The 19,532-nt window shown below is 34.9% G+C and overlaps 1 protein-coding gene across 2 annotated transcripts in view; it reads right to left on the bottom strand.

Annotated features, from left to right (window-relative positions):
• The window catches only part of LOC127865679 (uncharacterized), a 459,001-nt gene that overhangs the window by 415,898 nt on the left and 23,571 nt on the right, over positions 1 to 19,532 (bottom strand). For both annotated transcript variants that reach the window (XR_008042730.1, XM_052405603.1), the window contains exon 3: positions 18,160 to 18,618. Coding sequence is in view for 1 of the 2 variants with exons in the window: in XM_052405603.1 (XP_052261563.1) it covers positions 18,160 to 18,618 (459 nt within the window). In the remaining variant the exon portion in view is untranslated. The remainder of the gene's footprint in view (positions 1 to 18,159; positions 18,619 to 19,532) is intronic.

The raw sequence follows: 19,532 nt of genomic DNA, 5'->3' as shown, positions 1-19,532 counted from the left end.
TGTTGGCCCCTAATAAATAATGTGTCATCGGCATTAGTGGGTCGTCTGAATAAACGTGTTTATTTAACAATTGACAGTTGCAAACTGGTAACTTATTTCAAAGGATACCCTAATTTCCAATTATGTCTTAATTGAAAATTAACGACGTGGAACAAAGACGATCAGGTGATACAAACTTGTCAAATAGCATTTGTAATCGGCAGCGTGTTTATTAAACAATTGACAGTTTCAAACTGAGAATTGAATTTGCTGTTGTTTTAAGCATGTTGGCATCGTGTTGTCGCTTACACAAGTACACTATAATGGCCAATTTATATGGCATTTAACGACGTCGCGCGCAAACAATCAGGTGATAAAAACTTATCAAGAATAATCACGGACAATATAACGTATTACGCCCCAAAAATAACAAAATTAAAATTAAAAATAGTAGACAAAAAAATCAGTAACAAAATATTTTATTACAAATAAATAGGTAACTGAACATAGCGTTCCGATACACGGTACGGGCCAATACAGACTTTAGAGAAAATGCAAATGGCTGCCGCGATGATTCAAAACAACTGACAAGTGTCCAACTTGGCTAGCATAAGCCCAGTAAACTCGATATTTTGAAATTTTGTGTTTATTTTCACCAGTATCTCGCTTATAAGACGCGACCCCAACTGTAACTTATTAATTTAAGTCTTAAAAATGCGTCTTATAAGCGCACGTATACGGTATGTATGGAAGGAGAGGGCACACAACATACTTAATTATCCTTTCACTGAAAACAACTAACTGCTAAAATATCAACTAACTGTAAACTATTTTATTGGCGATTTAATAAATTGCATTCAGTTGATACTTATTTTATTCTATGCTAAAGTTTCAAATATAAAGATAATCAATGCTGTTACTATATTTCCATATAAACAGTATTAAAACATACAATCACAGGGCGCCAATTTTAATGGTTATCCTTTATTTTTTTGTTTTCCAAAATCATGCCATTCGTCTGAAACTCAGGTTCAAAGCACGTCTACTCAAGGTCTCCCTTTGAAGACAAACAAAACAGGATTTGTCCTCAGGCAGTCGGCGTAACCAAAAGTTTTATCATGCATATTTTACTTCGATGCACAACCATTATGTTCAGCCAGACATTATAACCTAGATGCATTTTGTGGTCTGCACAATGCAGTGTGTAGCTATGCAAATCGGTGACTAGCCCACTCAGAAATCAATATCACAAATTCTCATATCTGTAAAACCCCATGGTTGGCTCTTATAATCTGCACTACTTAACATACTTAAAGTGAATGCTTTTAAGTGTAAAACATTTCTCAATAAAGACATTTGGGAATAAAAATATTAATTCTCTTTGCCATACATAGGTCCTTGTGAAAACAAATATAAATCAAACAAGGGCTGTTTGTAAAACATGCATGCCCCCCATATGGGCTGTCCGTTGTAGTGGCAGCCATTGTGTGAATACGATTTTTGTCACTGTGACCTTGACCTTTGACCTAGTGACCTGAAAATCAATAGGGGTCATCTGCCGGTCACGATCAATGTACATATGAAGTGTCATGATCCGAGGCAAAAGCGTTCTTGAGTTATCATCCGAAAATCATTTTACTATTTCGGGTCACCGTGACCTTGACCTTTGACCTTGTGACCTCAAAATCAATAGGGGTCATCTGCAAGTCATGATCAATCTACCTATGAAGTTTCATGATCCTAGGCGTATGCGTTCTTGAGTTATCATCCGAAAACCATTTTACTATTTGGGTCACCGTGACCTTGACCTTTGACCTAGTGACCTTAAAATCAATAGGGGTCATCTGCAAGTCATGATCAATCTACCCATGAAGTTTCATGATCCTAGGCGTATGCGTTCTTGAGTTATCATCCGGAAACCATTTTACTATTTCGGGTCACCGTGACCTTGACCTTTGACCTAGTGACCTCAAAATCAATAGGGGTCATCTGCAAGTCATGATCAATCTACCCATGAAGTTTCATGATCCTAGGCATATGCGTTCTTGAGTTATCATTCAAAAACCATTTTACTATTTCAGGTCACCGTGACCTTGACCTTTGACCTAGTGACCTCAAAATCAATAGGGGTCATCTGCGAGTCATGATCAATGTACCTATGAAGTTTCATGATCCTAGGCCCAAGCGTTCTTGAGTTATCGTCTGACAACCATCTGGTGGACGGACCGACAGACCGACAGACCGACCGACAGACCGACATGAGCAAAGCAATATACCCCCTCTTCTTCGAAGGGGGGCATAAATATAAACCTATATTCTGGACCACAGAAATGTTTACCATGAGGGATGGGAAATAAAATGATGTGCCATCCCCCACCCATGTCGCAAATAACAAAAACCTGTCATGATTCTGGCCTGTCTCATACGTTAAGTGAGCTCAACTATTAAGAACTTTCAGCAAGCAAAATTTATGTGCTATATCTAATTTTATTTTCAGTATTCTTTTACTGCTTATACTCACAGCAATTGTTTTGTCGAATTTGGAAAAGTACCGGTAGCGTGCCAAGTGGGCAAAATTATTGGCCAAAAAAACTGAATTTAAGACAAATCATGACATAAAATCTTCGATTGGGAAAAAAAAAGTATTTTTAATTACTTGTGAATAAATTGTCTGTCTAAATATTCTATAACATGTATTTTTGCTTTAATTTAAGTTAAAGAGCTCATTTTATTTCTTCACTTTCAGTTCAAACACTTTAAGAACAAACTTGATGAAACGTTCCTTAATATTCTGAATTTTTCAGATAGCAATATACTTGAATAATTAACCGAGACTTACCTTCGTAGATGGGAAGGTGAAGGTTAATTGTAATTTCATCTCCTGCATAACCCCTTAATGAGCTCAACACGAGAGATGACGCAGCCACCACAGTCGAGAATATCATTTTGGTAATATAGCAATTTTTCCTCAATTGGGAAAGTGCTTTTTATGGATACTAATTTATACAGAAGGAACAAAATCCTTGCAGTCATACCTCTACCCCCTCATAAGTTAGGGGGGGGGGGGGAAGGGGAGGGGAAACAGTACACAAAGTTGCCATTTTGCAGATTTTCGCTTTATAAGCCATGTAAAAATAAAAGAAATCGAGACAATTAAAATCTTTGTCAGTGAATTTACGACCTCATCAAATTAATTGTCATTCTTTGAGAAAGCTATTCAGTTTAAAGAAAATGAAAGTTGAAAATGTAATGAAATTGCAATTTGGTAACCAGTAATAATCCAATAAAATACTCCTGCAAAATGCTGATGATAAATGTGTTAATGAATTTCAGAAACATATAACCTATGCCATTTTAGGAAATGTACTGGATGCAGGTACATTTTAGAAACTCAGCTTTCTTGGATTCTTAATCTTCTAGAGATAGGCAGGTTAATTGACGATAACAATAAAAACATTTATACAAAGATAGATATCTTGTTTGCTTTTTTAATAAACAGCCTCACATGTCTTACTAATATTAAGGCGATTTCAAAAGAAACAAGATGTGTTTGTGAAACACTATGTCACCCCCCCCCCCCATATATTTGACCTTTGACCTTGAAGGATGACCTTGACCTTTCACCACTCAAAATGTGCAGCTCCATGAGATACACATGCATGCCGAATATCAAGTTGCTATCTTCAATATTGCACAAGTTATAGCAAATGTTAAAGTTTGACGCAAACAAACCAACATTTCAATATTGCAAAAGTAATGGCCAATGTTAAAGTTTGACGCAAACAAACCAACAAACAGACAGGGCAAAAACAATATACTGGGGGACATAAAAATAGCGGCTTATAATCGTGGCTGTAAACAGTATTTACATGTACAGTACGTGGAATAAAATGTTAGCATTTGAAATAACTATAAAAATATCAACAATACTTAGTAAGTTAATATTTTTGTGTGACATTCTTAAGAATATTCCCTTAATCTTCTGATTACGGTCGTTTTCTGAATATTGTTTATTTAAATCTTAATACTTAAATATCAGCTTAATACCTTAAATAATGTCTGTTTGAGGCTGAATAAAAAAACTTTTTTTATATAAATTAAACTAATAGATTTACAAACACAAAACTGATTTCAGTTACTTTAAAATGTAGACAAATCATGAAACAAAAACTTCTAGAACACATCCTATTGTGAAATAGCGCACTTTGTGAGCATTTTTGCCCTGAGCTTGCAACAAAAACATGCGCTTAATGACCTTCAAGCATTAAACATGAAAAACAAAAACTGTACCATCATGTGATGCACCTGAATTTATGCATGCTTCGATAACACAAAAGAAATCCCCTCCACAAAACATTCTGCATTCCACAAGGTTGTTCTCATGAAGGGCACATACAGACCATGTAAAAGGCTGACATTGAGGCATATTTAGGAAACAGACATGACGTTTTCTTCAAAGAGATCAGTTCAAAATATGGTTTAGACATTCTTAAGAACCAGTAATGTCCCATAATTAACAAGAAATATCTTTAAAAAAGATATACGGCGTTGATAGTTCAATGAATGAGATCAAGGATAGCAAATGTCTTTCTGTGCAGTTCTTTAAGCTGCATCACACTCAGTACGGGATGTTACACGGAGTTTTCGCGGCTTATTTTACATTATTACATATTGCTGGTAATAAACCTATAAATACAAAACAGAAAACCAAAAGAAGAATGGAAGCAAAATTAAAAAATATGAGTCAACCGGCCACACGCGAAGTATCCGTATTTATAGGCGCGTTCTTCAAACAAACCTGTTTTAGTGGTTTGTCGGGCATTGCTATTTGATTCCATTATTAACAGTATCGAGAATCATCGCACTCATGCTTAATACATTAGTCAATATGGTGGAATAATTATTGTTAAATTATTCAAAAATAATATTTATCATTGTACTGTTGAAAACACATTTAGAATCTATTATTGACATACCATAATTATATTGCTGAATATCTTTATTTAACATTTTTCTGGTCTAAAGAAAATTCCAGGTCACCTAGTTCACGGATAGCGTCTTTAATATATAACGATTATTTTACTGGCCACGAACTCCGGTGATGACCTGTATATAAACTCTGACATTCACACACTGGCCGCGAATTGACCCGATACCTCGCGGGTTGAAATACAATGCATTTAAGTGAGGCCTCGCTTCCACTGCCCTTTATACTTTTACATGTTAACATGTTGACAGGAATATATAAGTAAGTACTAAATGTCGAGAATTGAGTGTAAAACCGTTCTATCTATTAAGCCTTTTCATTAGAGATAAAGTTTCATGCAGTAAAACAGTCTTACAAACCCTTCTTGAAAAAAGCGCATTAAAGCGCATGTAATTGGTACCTTATTTTTTGCTTTAAAAAATACGGTGCCAATAACATGGGCTTTAAAGCGCATTTAAATAAACAAGCGCATGTTTCTGTTAAAATAATACACTTTTTGAGTGTATAAATGCACTTTTGTGTGTATTTTTAAAGTGTATTTACAGTACAGCCAAAGCGGCACAAACATAATCCGCGGCTACGCCACGGCCAGATTATTAGTCCGCGGCGGCCGAATCGTGTGTTCACGCGGCGTATCGCCGTGGCACTCGGCATCGATCCGCGCAACGACGCCGAGTCTGTATTAACCACGCGTAGTTTCGCGGAGTAAATCCGCCGCATACGTACGCGGCGGATCGAGTGAAAAGATATCCACCTACATGTACATACATGTATGTGTAGCGTAGAATTAATTACGCGCAACTGTTTATGTTTCGTTCGATTATCGTTATTAAATTTGTAATCCGAAACACACTTCCGAATTTTAATGCTTACGCGTCCTTTGGCAAATTCTAGCGTCAAATAAACAGTGCTAAAATATCCTTTGTTTCATAAAAAGCGCGCGAAAATTATGCAGACATGTAGAACGTCGTTTGGAAAGTTTGGGTGTATTTTGTGTTGTATAAATACATGAACATCACGTCAGGCGTAAATCGCGTGTTCAGTGGAGAAAAAAAACGCCCCGATTAGACGTTATTTCATCATCTCTATAAATAGTAACAAATGCCAAAATGTATTTGATACTTAAGGAAATATCGAGAATGTTTGTGTATCGTAAATATTAACCAGCATTTGCTTTAAAACTGGAATATACGGGATTATCGGGTAATTAGTAGCGATATTAACTGTATAATATGAACAAAATAAAACGTGTTTATATACGCATATTCAAACAATAGTTATAATAAGCTGATAATTAACAAAACTACAAATACGTCGTCACCGTCTTGATTATTGATGTGGCTTCAAACAGCTAATTTTCTCAGCTAAAATATAATAGCGGAATCAACATGCAATTAATTTATAAATCCACCATATGCTGGAGCCTTGACCACTTGTATGTGCGAAAACATAATTACGTGACCTTGTTTATGTGTGAAATACATACGCTACGGGCGGGAAACAAACTTAATAATTGGCCAGACACATTAACCATGCTTACATGTATATGCTAATACAATCCGTGCACAATAAATTTATTATGATTTTAATTATTATTATAATTGTTCTTTCAAAATTTGTTAACTACATGTAACTAATAATTAAAAAAAAAAAATATTTCATGATCGCATCAACTCAGCATCATGTCGCGGACCGCGGCATGCCTCGGCGGACAGATGCGAAGTTTCGCGGCGAAATGCGACTTGCCGCCGCATACTGACGCGGCTTCAACGACTACAGGCATCGACTCGTTTCGCCTTGCCGCCGCGGATCGCGAAATACGTTTGTTCCGCTTTGGTTGTACTGTAAGTGTTATTTCCAGTGGAACTAATACGCTTAAGTACATTTTTTTGGTTAAGTGTACTAGTACGCTTACCGTTTTTTTTGTACCCGAAAATGTACACTTCAAGCGTATTTTAAGCGTTTTAATTTACTTAGGAAAACATGAAAAATACACTTAAGTACGCTCTAGTGCATTTTAAAAAAAAACAACACTCTAGTGTTTCTTTAAAAGTGTTTTTTTTTTAAATACCCTCTAGTGTATTTTTTTTAATACGCTCAAGTGTATTATTTTTAAAAGATAGGCTCTAGTGTATTTAAAAAAAAAATACGCTCAAGTGTATTTTTAAAAAATACGCTGTAGTGTTTTTTTTAGTGAATTATAAGTGCACTTAAGTGTACCTTTAAAAAATGTCTATTTAAAAAAAACATTCGTTTGGATATGAAAAGTGGCCAGTTTAAATATGATCTGAATTTGAAAGAATGACAGCAAATAAACTTTGTAAATAAACACATTTATTAACATTAATCATTTTAAAATAAACAATTCTAGCTATGGGTGCTTAAAAGCTTTTCTGCTTTCCTCTGCAACTGCTGCCCCCTGTCCCATTGCTTTTGTGCGTGCCTTGGGCATTCTCCTCTTAAATTCAATCACACTTTTAATGATCTCCTGAAAAAAACAATTTAAAACAATAATGCAGATGTGTTACAACACAAATGTCATATTTAATAATAATTTAATTCCGATCAATTTAAATTTCACCTTGGGGTTTAACCTTCAAGTTAAAAATATAAAGGTTCTTATTAAATATGGGGGAAAGAAATCTGTTCATTAATGACAAGAAATAGGTATAAATAAAATTTAAGATGACAATAACCATAAAATACAGCCATAATAATTCAAATGGTGTTTTTTCCTTAAAATTGCATTACATTTACTTATCAATTTACATTTCCCAGTGACAATACATAAATATGATAATGATCATAATTAATTAAATTAAAAAGAGATGCAGAAATGAAAATACAAACATGTTACAGCTGTTCTTCAGTATTCCAAACAAGAGGGCCATGATGGCCCTGAATCGCTCACCTGACTAACCTTGCTTCATGAACTTAAATTTTATTAGACCCATATACAATCCCAAGCCAAATTTTATTAATTAATACATTCTGACAAAATTTCATTAAGACGTGATGAAAACTGTGACCACTTTCATCTACACAAGGTTTTACTAGAATTTGCCCGGTGACCTAATTTTTGACCCCAGATGACCCATATACGATCCAAAATCAGATATTATCAAGATAAACATTCTGACCATATTTCATTAAGATCATATGAAAACTATGACCTCTATTGTCTTCACAAAGTTTTTCTATGATTTGACCTAGTTTTTGACCCCAGATGACCCTAATACAATCCCAACCCAGATTTCATCAAGATTAATATTCTGGCCAAATTTCATAAAGATTTAATGAAAACTGTGACCTCTACTGTCTACAAAAGTTTTTTTTTTTAATATGACCTAGTTTTTGACCCTAGATGACCCAAAGTCAATCCCAATCCAGATTTTAACAAGACAAACATTCTGACTATATTTCAATAAAATCTGATGAAAACTGTGACCTCTATAGTCTACACAAGGTTTTTCTATTATTTGACCTAGTGCCTAGTTGCTGACCCCAGATGACCCAAATACAATCCAAACAGGGCTCCTCTTGCCCAAAAATTTCTGTGGCCAACATTTTAGTCAAATGGAATTTTGTGTAGCCAAATTTTAGAAACTGTAGCCAAAGTTTTAGCAAAGCATTTGCAGGGGTCAAAGTTGGATATTTTGAAAATCCTGAACTTAAAGCTGGGGGCCAGGGGGCCGCAGGGCCCTCGGTGGGTCCAGGGGACAAGGGGGCCAGAGGCCCCCAGAAGCTCCTGGATTCGACACATTTAAAGGGTGCCTGTACCTGTTCTGGTGATTCTATTTTCTTAAAAAAACAACATACACATATATTTAAAAATGTTCATGTACTTGATAAGGAACACACAAAACTTAGTCAAAAGGCAATTCATTCACATGCACCCTCTGTCTGGCATGGACTCGACTGCAGGTGTTGCTTTTGAAGAACCAGATAAAACCTGCAACAGTGGTTACAAATTATATTTTTCACACATACTTTAAAAAAGTCAATAATACATGTTTAATTAATGCAGAATCAAATGTCACCATTTATATTCACAGAATCATGCTGCCAGAAGCCTCCACATACACCTAAGAAAATTGGGTATGGTGGCTTCTGCTAAACAGTTAAAATTGAAAATTTCAGCATGGGTTCCCCTAGTTTTTATCCCAATCGTTGTTTGAATGCTAAATAATTGTATCCTGGTGTGACCCAAATTTGACGATGTAACGGTTACATGAAGCAATATTTAGCAAATAATTTAAGAAATAATGAATGTTTAATAGCACAAAATAATAATTTTAAACTCGGCTGTATTACTTTGAAATGATTCCAAGACAATAGTCATCCATTTAATCGATAAAAATAGAACATCTTCGAATTAAGGTGTCGGCGAATTTGGATTACGGTAGGTTGCCCATATTTGTTTTACAAAAAGTAAAAAAAAAAACATTTCTTGCTGCTGGGATCATATGTTGGGGACAATAAAACATTTTATTTAACTAAAAAAGACCTGTCCCAGTCAGCAAAAATGGCGTATTTGATCGTATTTTCAATTACTGTTAAAATTCTTTTTCTGATTTATGCTTTATTCAAAGGTCAAAATGTTTTAAAAGCTCACAATCAATGAATCATACGTTATTAATAAAAAAAAATTGGCAAATTTGCTAGATCTATCTTGCCGATTTTTGATGCAAAACAACCTAAACAGTAAACTTTAGCAACAGAAAATACGACCAAATTCGGGGTGTTAGTTTAAAAAAATAAAAACCCTACCTGGTTGGTCTTGATGGTTCTTATATTCTTTATGTGATAAGGACCCTCTGCGTGGAGACGCAATGCCTTCTTCCCACAAGACTGATAATTCAGGGTTTTCTTACAAACTTCTCAAACCGCTTTTCCACAAGCTTCCACTTTTCTCAACCAGTTCACTACCCGCCCGTAAACTACAGCTGGGAATGGCCACCCATTATAAACTGTACGCTGAAGTTTCTTTAGCTACCAACAGGCAAGTATCTCGTTGCCATTTTTCTCAACTTAAGTCTAAACACAGCTTCCCATTCGGCATCAAATATACGCAAAAAGTACTCAAATTGATTTAAAAATCGGCAGCAATCTTTAATCTTTAATCAGATGTAATTGTTTATTTAATCCTCTACGATGTACGATTTGTTTTCACATCAGTAATTTGTCTCGATGACCGGTGTTAATGCCGACTGCGTATGAATTTTTCAGGTCAATAACACGGCGATGTATTGATGCACAGTCTACAGCTGAAAGCGGTTAATATCTGGGACGGCATGTCAGGAAAAAAATCAATACCGATAATTCGCATTGTTCATTAATTAAGCAACGATTCATAACACTTATCCTTTATGGATTTTCATGAAAGAAAAACCATAATAAAGAAAATTTTATTCTCTTTAATCTGATATATAAACAAGTTTGGAAAGAATTGGATGAAAAATTTGGCATTTATTGCATAAACACCATTTTCTCAATTCAAGGGGAGGTAATTCTGTACTTCATGGACCAATAATGCTAATTTTTTGTAGGGTTCGTGTCCTCATTGATATAAAGACACTGTGCAAATTTGGAAAGGATCGGACAAAAAATGTGGAAGATTTTTGAAAGTTTTCACAAAATAGGCAAAAACGAATAAACATGCAAAGTTCAACGAGCTCCTGCGGCCATGTTTTTTGACGAAACAAATTTCTTTGAACAACTTTTTCAGGGGAGCCTTCAAAGGTCATCCCTGTGAATTTTTTTGAAAATCTGATGAGCGGTTTCTGACAAGAAGATTTTTTAAGGTTTTTACCATATATGGTCATGGCGGCCATCTTGGTTATGTGATCAAATTTTTTTTAACAATTCTTTTGTCCCATGACCTAGGGATGCTCTACATGAAATTTAGTTGAAATTGGCTCAATGGTTTAGTAGAAGAAGATGTTTACAAATTGTTTACAGACAGACGGACGGCCGGACGCCGGACGCTGAGTGATCACAATAGCTCACCCCGAGCTATCGCTCAGGTGAGCTAAAAACCATATCACTTTAACCACCCACTTTGAATCGTCTTTGCAACAAACTTATTGTTGATAGACACATTGCAGTAAATACACATTGTTTTCATCACACAATACTTCATGCTGAAAGTATTTCAAGACATTTGACACTAGAATTATAAGTCTTAACGTTGCTTATACCTAAAATTTAGCTCAATTTAAGTTGCTGAAACCCAATTGTTTTCAAAAAATAACTTCTTGTGCTCCAAATAACTTCATGTGCTAGCCAACCAATCAAAAGTGGCTTGTTTTCAAATAGATGGTGCCTGAGCAAATCAAAAGTCTATGAACACCCCTTTGTCTAACCTAGATGGAGCACTGATAGGGATAAATGTTTATGATGCTTATCCATCTCTTATCTGATGATCCCATACTGTGTGTTTTTTGGCAAATCAGAAGATACACTTATATGCACAAAAAAGCACTTCATTAAAAAAAATGCACTAATTGCATAAAAAGATGCACTTTGTCTACAGAAGATACACTAAAAGTACAGTAAAATACACTTAAATACACTATGAAAATACAGAAAAAATGCACTTTAGTGCACTTAATTATGAAAAAAGTGCAGAAAAAATACACTTTTCGATAAAAATGCAGAAAAAATACAGTTTTTAAAGCGTACTTTGTTAAAAAGTGCATTTCATTTTGAGAAGGGAAGATGCGGATATGTTTCCAATGTTCTTGTGGTATGCTCAAATCAGCCAATGGAATAAATGACGTGTATTCATTCGTACCTAGCCGCGGGAAATTTTATTTGAATTTTATTGGACACTTACAAATGTCAGTTAAGGTGAAAAGCTGGCTTAGCTTCAGCTACGCCGAAAAAAAGGGTAACACTTTGTGTTCATGTACAGTGTTTGTTTCCACCATTTTGGGAACGGGGCCGGGTCCCTTTGGTTTGGGAAAAATCGCTGCGTTTTGACCAAATTGGGAAAAAAGGGTTGTCATTTTTTGCTTACAAATGCTTCACAAATGTACGGTGGCATAAAGGGTACATGGAAAATATTTTATTTAACTTTCTCTATGACGTGCACACGCAATGGGTTTCACGTGCATACGCGATAGCTGACCAGTCAGAAAAGGTATCAAATAAGCCATTAATTATCAAAAAATGGAAATACTTTGTGATTTGTTTCTAAAGGGATTGAAAAGCTGGGAAATTCAGCATGAATAGAGAATTGACTATAAAAACACACCATGTGCTCAGTGCGCTAGTTACAAATTGGCTGACATTTCCACAAGTTTCATTGGTCAATTATTGCTTTCGAATGCGCTACCTGTTCTGATCTGATACCTTTTCTGATTGGTCAGCTATGAAATGCCCACATCATAGTTATCGCGTGCGCACGTCATAGCTATCGCGTGCGCACGTCATAGCTATCGCGTGTGCACGTCATAGAGACGGTTTAATAAAACAATTCCTATGTCCCCTTTATGCCACCGTACAAATGAGAATTAAAGTGTTTTAAATATTATATTTAATCATGTGTAACTTATAGAGCTGGATGGAAGAGAAACTACTAAAATGTTGATCTAAAAAAATCTTTTTTTTTTAAACCTTCAATGCAAATTTTTAGGTCATTGGTCCTGGTAGTTTTTGACCTACTATCATCATCATCATGATCACCATCATCACCACTATCATCATCATCATAAAATGATAATAACCACAATAATCGAAGTTACCATCAGAACTACATCAGACAGCAAAAATAAGCGTTCATACCATAAGTCATCTTTTAATTATACACAGCAATGACCCACCAACACACAGATAACAATTGCAATTTCAAAGAACTTTTTACACTTGGAGGGACTTGCGTCATAGCCAATAATAAATCAAATTGAGATATATTATGCTCTGTCCTTTTAAATTGGGCTTGAACAGGTCATAATAGGGCAGGCCTATTTACTTTTCATGACTATTGACACAACCCTGTTAATTATTGACTGCCTGATATTATATTTGTAGGACAATATTTGTAGGACAAAGATGAAAGAAATGAGAACTTAGCAAACGTTTAAACTTAAATAGGTCAAACATGATCCTGAAATAATGTGATATAAGTTGCGCCATTCATCAGACAGCCATAAATAACACAATCAAATGAAGAATATAGTAGTTGAGTAAAAAATTAAACGATCCTATAAACATCCACACCTGCTACTTAATGATAATTAAAGTTTAATTCTGCAATATTTAATTATAACATAATGTGCTGAACCTTAACTTGATATTGGACTGGTGGCCGTCCATTTTTAAGCATGTTTTAGTAATATTAGTGTTTAGTATTAAAAATGGACTGCACATGCATAGCAGGCATCTACTTCTGAAAGATGTTGGGAATTGTTTTAGTTGGATAAAAGCCTAAAACAGTCCTTCCCATTTAATAGCAAACTGAGCTTTAACAAATACCTGCAATTTTTAAACTGTTCTATTTGTAGGCTTAAGGGCAGGTTATGCCCACAGGGTTTATTTTTACTAAGAAAGTGACGCTGATAGTCGGCGTCTTCCCTTTCAGATTTTTTTCCCCTCAAAATACAATTTCCCCTCCAAGAATATCATTTTTCACTAAAACATATCTTTTTTAGCATTTATTAAAGCTTTAAATCGAGAATTGTTAATTTTGATTGCTTAAATATCCATCGCAATACTAGCTCATTTGTGGTGGTCGCAAAATCATGTTAAAATAGAAATAAGCGTCTATGGAGTTGGATTCAAATGTGTAGTTTGCGGTTCCTATTAATTTTTGCAAAGTCATGCAGAACATTTCGCACTTTATCGCTGTAAATTTTGGTAGAACAATCCTCAAACTAAACGTGCTTATATCTGAATAGTTAAGCGCATGCTATATAACGTAATGGATAAAGGGAAGTCACTCTAAATGTCATTAGTGTTTGTTATTGTTTTTTTATGATTTTGACAGAAAACTTCTTTATTGTAAATTAATAGGGGAAATGTCATCTAGATTTGATTGGGAATGGGGCCGTTTTTTTTGCTTTGGGAATGCCTCCATTTACGGAGTGAAAAATCCCTGAAATCGGAGAAGATGGGTTATATACATTGTTTTAAAAAGTTTTTATTTTCTTTTTCGCACTCTATTTTCCCCTTTCATCCAGCGTCCAGCGTCTTCCCCTTTTTCTAAAAAAAACTCTGGCGCATTATAATGATACTGTACATGTTAAAAACCAAAGGTTTGCAAAGTAAATAATCATTAACACACAGGATAATTAATCCATTTTATGTGTACCTCTTAACATGTCTGTTTTGAAATAAACAAAATTCCAAAACAGAACATATTTCTAGAAAGAAACAAAATAAATGCTTATTGAATGGACAGAATGGAATGAGAACAATCTGTAAAATCTGGCCGATGTAATCTTAACACCTTGTTTGATCAACACATTTTAAGAATGTGCACGGACTACTTAGAACACTGCAACACAGACTTGGAATGCTGCCTTTCCCTATTAAATATTTTCTTTATCCGCATTTCAGAATTAATGATCTTGAAGTATGTCTGTGTTATTCAAGTTTGTTCAAATTTTGGTACCATGAGTTCAGGGCACCATTCCAGTTCTAATTTCTATTTAGAGGGATATTGAGTTTACTGTGCACTGAACAGTGTAACTATGCATTAAATTAGTTTGCACTAAAATGCACTTGGCAGTTAACAGATTAGAAAAAGTGTCCTGTTCTATCCAAGACCAACATGCCTGGTCATAAGAGATAACCTGATTGAAGTGTTGGCACAATGAAAATCATTGATCTACAAAATCTTATTCTCTTTGAAACTCATAATTAACCAATTAAACAAGGCAACAAGTATACATGTACTTGAAAACAAAAATCTTTCTTGTGATTTTTCTTTATTTTTTGAAAACCTGATCTGTGGTTACTTTGTGTCAGGAAGAATTTTTTTTTAGGTGTATGAAAGGACAATTAAATGATAGATAACTTTAAGGAAATTTTAAGTTTTGACAAAAAAGACATTCAAAACCTCACTTACATGTTCAAAGTGTGAAAAAAAAATCATTGATACAAGTATTATGTTTAAGCAACAAAAAAAATTGTATTGCAGTCAATCAGAATTATATGGAAAAAAATCTTTGTAGAAATCCTATCTTTATTCTTGGAAAGATGCATCTGATTGTAATTTAATCACAACTTCTAAGATCTCACATTTCCTCACAAAAGCTATACTAAACCCACCAACTTAAAAGCTTTATGTGCGTCATCCAAAATATTTTCAACTTTTTTTTTATGCAAAAAAGGTAATTCTATTATTTATTTTCAAATCTCATGTACTAAAACTTGTAACCAAAATTATACTGTTAATAAGACATTATCAATTTCCAGGTACAAATTAAAAGTCCTCCCTTATTTTAAAAATCCTTTGAACCTATCAAAAGTGCCCAACTGCATTCAAAACTTGGATGAATTAGTTGCTAAAGAAGAGCACAGAGAACACTGAAATCTTTTGCTTTTGGTTAAGATTTAAAAAGCTCGTTTTAACAAAATGATATTGCAAATGATTTGGAATTAACTGTTTCTCTTCATAAAAAACAGACAGGCCGTATCTATAGCACTACAATTGTTCAGACCGATTGGTATTGAAATGTGACTTGTATACTGTAATGTTTTATACAGTAACACACGGAAAGAGTGTAATTCAGCAGCATGTATCAATTCAAATTTGATAACTTATGAAGTGAGAAAATAGAAATAAAATTTAATGATTAAAAAAGTGAATATGCAATCACTAAGCTCAATCAGTAGCATGTTCGCAGTATATTGGATATAAATGATTTGTGGAAAAAAGGATCACAATTGAACTCAGGTCAGTTGTGTACTTGTATACATGTTCCCATAAATGACAACCAACAAAATACAGAGATACAAATCTAAACATTCTTTTAATACAGTTACTTAATGGTCATTTTAAGTCTTGCCTACACAAAAGAGTAGTAATACAAACTCTACATAATTACCTTTTTTTTAAAGCATGTTACCAGCATCTAACCATTTTTGTTTCAGGACTTAAAATAAAATACTTTATTCAAAGTTAACTTTTATTAAAGAATTAATATACACACCACAAAATGAACCATTACCGTGCACATGGCTGTTCATAAATCCTCCCCTGCTCCATCCATAGAAAGGATGCCAAATGTTCATAAATGGCCTTGAATCAACATACTCAATCATGATACCATTAAAACTACTGTCCATGGTCATAACAGTTTACATAATGCAACAACATATTGTTTGCACTATAGATGATATCATGAGTTTCATAATGTCTTCATAATGAATTCAAACAATAATACATATTACACTCTATATATTTGTTAGGGTTATCAGGGCTTTTTTTCCTGTTTTTGTGAAGCGGCCTTGGCCCCCAGATTTTGTGAAAAATTAGTCGCGAACTGTTCAAAATTGTGAAAAAATTAGTCGTGAACTGTTCAAAATTGTGAAAAAATGAGTCGCGAACTTCTTGAAATTGTGAAAATATAAGTCGCGAATTTCCCAAATTTGTGAAAAACGGCAATTCTCACAGAAGGAAAAAAGCCCTGGTTATACACTCCCATATAGAGAGATGATTTGTACCACTCAATTTTGTTAAGTCCATGGTTAAGTCTGTTTAATCATAAAACTTTGTTTGGTATGTCCATGCACAAGATAAGGAACACTGCGCACTGCTTCAATAGTTTCAATAGGCAGAATGGTAAGTGCCATAACTCTGATATGAATCCTGTAGGACAGAATTTTATATTTAATGGAACAATTGGCAAGTTGTTAATACTTATACAAGAATTATGATTGTAGAGTACATGTAGAGTAGAAAAATGTCAATGTGGCGCACACGCAACATATTTATTTGTGTACATTTGTAATCCATTTGTGCATGAATAAATGGTTGATTAGGCATGAAATCCTACAAAGTGACAGTACTGAGTCAATATGTAAGCCATACAAATAAACTGATCTATTTCATCAACAGAGATTAGCAGAAAGAAAAAAGTTCAAATGGCAACACAAGGCTTACTGTAATAAAACAAATCAACAGTGGCTTTTAATGTTGAGGTTTCTCTGTGATCAACACATGCTGTGACTGGATTATAAACAGATTACAAATGAACTAATCTTTCATCCTCTAAGCCTGGTCACACTTCCTTGACCATGTTTCTTTTCATATATTATTTGAGTAGGAATGTTCCACTTTTGGATACATTTTCTATTCCAAGAGAAATTATAATGTCAAATGTGGATGCATGGACAAGCAAAATATTTGCTAAAGCGTATCTTGAAACCATTAAATATTTTCATAAATAATCTTCACACTTTTTGTGGTGGAATATATTTTAGGCATGATGATCATGTAACATGTGCAACTTTGGTGTTTCCTGTATGAAATTGCAGATTGTGCTCACTCAAGGACTTTCAGATCTGCCTCACATGTTACCAACTTTACAGAGGAGGGTCATGATGGCCCAAGGCGCTAACCTGAGTACAAAAAATGAACAAGAGATGTGTTTGTCAGAAACACAATGCCCCCTACTGCTCCGCTTTGAAGCCATATATTTGACCTTTGACCTTGCAGGATGACCTTGACCTTTCATCACTCAAAATGTGAGCTCCGTGAGATACACATGCATGCCAAATATCAAGTTGCTATCTTCAATATTGCAAAAGTTATGGGCAATGTTAAAGTTTTTGGACGGACGGACAACTGACTGACTGACTTACAGACAGACGGACGGACGGACTGACAGACAGTTAAAAAACTATATGCCGCCCTTCAGGGGCATAAAAAGACCAGCTATGACAGCTGAATGACACTGCATCCACAACAGCATACAAGTGCGACTAAGATGATGGTCTGACAAATATTTTACTTCAATTGGGTGTGGCATGTAGAACTCATCATGGTGCAGCTACATATGAAGTTTCAATGTTGAAGATGGAAGCACTTTCATTTTAAATCTAATATTCAAAAGGTTAACAAAATTTTAAGGTTTTAGCAGGACGTGGACGGCGGACGACACAACGAGCTGGCTATGACAATACCTCGGGTTTTCTCCGAAAACAGTCAAGCTAAAAAATTAAAGCAAACAAAGAAATAATACCTGGAGATGAAACTGTCGAGCTCATTTCCTGCACGTGCAACTGGGGCTCACCCACTAACTGTTCACAACTGCGTCCCATCTGCACGTGTAATGGCATCGGTATACTTGACAACACTCGCGCGTCGTGCTTTAATCCATTCACACCACTACTAAGTTTTTCTCTTTGACTAGTGCTATGCAACTCGTGACTCCTGTCTGAGTTTTTAAGTTCCCGATTTTGAGTATCTGGAAGTTGGTACCTGTCATTGTCTTCATCACTGGACTTCAAGGGCAGGCTGTTTTCATGAATTTCTAAAGTCTTTTTCTCCATTTCTGAGGCAGATATTTGCTTAGTCTGTACCTCACCAAGTGCAGAGTGGGGGCTGTTTTCACTGTTCAGCATTGCTGCACTGTTTGGTTGCTTTAATTTATTGATGCATAATCCATTCAAGGGTTTACTCATCCGCGTTGAGTCTATATCTGGAATAGATAAAAGGGAAGTAAAATCAATGGTTATATGTCATGGTCCATTGACTGTCAAGTTCAATATGGCTAGACTGCATCTAGACCGCATTGTTAATAGAATGAATGATGTTACCAGTAATAATCTCACATTGGCGTGTCTCTTCTGCCAGTTACTTGGTACAAGTATCACTGGCATTTACTATTGATAAACAATCCACCATTGCACAAGCTTCTGGAGTGAATGGCAAAGAGGGAAGACATTATTTAAGATTTTGCTTGGAGCTATGCAATCCACATAAATATACTGTCTAACTGAAATCTCAGAAACTATTTGATAAGAATGATATATATCAGGAGAAAAATCACACAAACTGTTTTAAAACATTAAGTAAGAGAATCATTGGGTATAAAATAAGTCAGGAAAAGAAATATGGTGCCATCAATTTCAGCAATATATGTTGCCTGACTTCATACACATACTGAACTGTCATAACACTAGAGCTTTGTCACAGACCTGACGTATACCCCCACATGCCGCATTGACACAGACTATTTTGAATGCTGTCTTCACAAAACAAGAGAATCAAATTTATGGCGATTTTTAAGAATTATAATGCCATTATCATTTATGGCCATTTCGACCTTTGAACTCTTGAATTCTTTCGCATGACATACTGTCCAAATTAATGGCCATTTTTTTACTTTTGAACTCCGAGTGTGACCTAGACCTTGGAGCTATTGACATAATTCTTTCGCATGACACATCGTCCAATGATTGTGAACAAATTCACAAAGTATTTTTAAAATCTCACAATAAATGACATAGTTATGGCACGAACAAGATCATTTATGGCCATTTTTGACCTTTGAACTCACAGTGTGACCTTGACATTGCAGATATCGATGTAATTCATTCGCGCGACACACTG

Source organism: Dreissena polymorpha, chromosome 2 (genome assembly GCF_020536995.1).
Source record: "Dreissena polymorpha isolate Duluth1 chromosome 2, UMN_Dpol_1.0, whole genome shotgun sequence".
Taxonomy (NCBI): Eukaryota; Metazoa; Mollusca; class Bivalvia; order Myida; family Dreissenidae; genus Dreissena; species Dreissena polymorpha.
This window is presented reverse-complemented; position numbering and strand designations above follow the sequence as displayed.